The sequence below is a fragment of the Plectropomus leopardus genome, unplaced genomic scaffold (assembly GCF_008729295.1).
Source record: "Plectropomus leopardus isolate mb unplaced genomic scaffold, YSFRI_Pleo_2.0 unplaced_scaffold1625, whole genome shotgun sequence".
Taxonomy (NCBI): Eukaryota; Metazoa; Chordata; class Actinopteri; order Perciformes; family Serranidae; genus Plectropomus; species Plectropomus leopardus.
Window position 1 is genome coordinate 1 of NW_024617444.1, and position 2,313 is coordinate 2,313.

Consider the following 2,313-nt stretch of genomic DNA (forward strand, 5'->3'; position numbering starts at 1 on the left):
TCAGAGCAGCATCATATCAGCATCATGTCAGCATCAGAGCAGCATCAGAGCAGCATCATAGCAGCATCATAGCAGCATCATATCAGCATCATGTCAGCATCAGAGCAGCATCATAACCAGCATCATATCAGCATCATGTCAGCATCAGAGCAGCATCAGAGCAGCATCATGTCAGCATCAGAGCAGCATCATATCAGCATCATGTCAGCATCAGAGCAGCATCATATCAGCATCATATCAGCATCAGAGCAGCATCATAGCAGCATCATAGCAGCACCAAAGCTGCTGCTTGCAGATTATCTGACCGGGACAGGTGGATTTTGTTTTGCTCTACTGATGGTTCCCATAAATTAAATAAAACGGCAGCGAACTGTGGTCCTCCAGAGGATGATATGGACGCTCCCACAGCAACATTTGGAGCCTCTGTGTGTGTTTGTTTGTGTGTGTGTGTGTGTGTGTGTGTGTTTGTGTGTTTTCCCATCGCACACCGGTTGGCAGTGTGTTGCTGTCGACCAGCGGCTGCCGTTGGTTGTGATGCCGGAGTGAACGACAGATATACTGGTGCCGATGTTTTTGTTTGTGTCAGCCAAAGTTTCCAAAATTTAACTTTTGTTCCATGGAGAAAAAAATATATATATAAAATTTTCTCTACTTTCAGAATTATTTTTTCACTTAAAATTGAACGTTAGAGTCAGAAAATTTAAACAAAGACGGATGAAAAGATTTTCAGTCACTTATGTTCATTTTCTTTCTCATCATGTATTTTCACTCCTCCATCTGTCTGTCTTCTATCTGATTGCTCATCCCTTCATTATTCCTTTCATTCTTTCCTTTTATCATTTCCTAATCAATTCATCTTTTATTCTTTTTTTATACTTTCTCTTTTTCTCTTTTGTATTGTTTTATTCCCCATCATTCTCATTTCTTTGCCCATACTCCTTTTTTTTAAACGTACTTGCTTTCTGTCCTGATCGTCTACTAACTCACTTCCTTTTCTTATTCTTCTTATTTTTTTTGCTCTTTGTATCTTTCTTCCCTCCTCCTTTTGCCCTCCATCTTTTCGTCCCTCCCTCTCGGCTCTCCTCTCCAGTTGCTGTCGCTCTGAGGAACCAGAAAGTCACCATATCTGGAGGCAATGGCCAAGTCACCGAGGTCTCCACCTCTGTGTCCATCCCGCCGCTCACTCACCTGACGCTCTGCTTTGAGCTGGAGCGCAGCCGCCACAAACAGGTACCAGCACCCAGCCTGAAGGCGGCACCGTGGAGTCACTGAAGACCCTGAAGACTTGTTTGAAATCAGAAGTATTTTAATGGAACAGAAAAACTCAACTGGCTTTACTTTACAGGAGGCCGGTCACAGCAGCTCCATACATGTTCCTAGGATTTTAGGATATTTCAAGGATTGACAGACATTTCTAGGATTTTAGGGCTTTTCTAGGATTTTAGGATATTAGGGTCTTAGCTAGGCCCTCTGTTGGGGCTCTTTTTTTGATCAACAAGCTCTATTTTGATTCTGTTTTATGCTCTCTGGCACCTTGTGGATACTAAAAGGTCAAAAACAATTCACAGTGTGAATCACTTTAATTTTGATTGTCAATCAGAAAATGTCTGGGGGCCAGATTGGCCCTCGGGCCATAAGTCGAGTATCAGTGGTCAATAAGTGGTGGTGAACCTGTTTTCTCCGTCTCTGAACAGAAAGAGTGGATCTTCACCTACTCGGACAGCAGCAGCGGCGTGGCTCTGAGTTTGGGCTCCGATCAGTCCGGTATGAAGATGATTGTTGACGGAGTGACGTGTCCCATTGACTCCATCATCTCCTCCTCTGACTTCACCTCTACCATGAAGCCTTTCTGTTTCCTGTGGACTTCATCAAACGGCCGGGTGGCGGTTTATTTCAACAGGAACTACTGGGCCAAGACCTGCTCCTCCTCCACGGGACACTCTGTCCCTGCTGGAGGACGCTTCCGCTTAGGAGGTGAGGTTTATCTTTTCATTCTTACTGGAAGTAATGAATTAAGGATCTCTGACACATCTATCAGCTGTTTGTTTGTTGAAAAGAGTTTTGCACACTTTGAGTTAGAATTCAGCCTTTCAGTTCCTCTTGTAGAATAGACTCAGATCCCAATCAGACTTTTTTCTGCTTCTAAAAGAGAAGATAAACGTCAGCCAGAATTCAGATTTCCCAATCTACCCAGTAAAGACCAGTTTCAGTATGGATGGACGTCTCCAGAGCTGCACTGTGGGAGATGAAAAGAGATCACTGAAAACTGTGTGTGTGTGTGTATGTTTGTGTGTGTGTGTGTGTGTGTGTGTG

The 2,313-nt window shown here is 43.8% G+C and overlaps 1 protein-coding gene across 1 annotated transcript; it reads left to right on the forward strand.

The window, feature by feature from the left end:
* Positions 1-90: 90 nt before the first annotated feature.
* Positions 91-1,974, forward strand: LOC121964594 (adhesion G-protein coupled receptor G6-like; the record flags this gene model as incomplete). The annotated part of the gene is made up of 3 exons (XM_042514799.1): positions 91-313; positions 1,091-1,230; positions 1,695-1,974. Coding segments are annotated over exons 1-3 (643 nt in total), but the record flags the coding sequence as incomplete, so codon positions are not given.
* Positions 1,975-2,313: the final 339 nt, after the last annotated feature.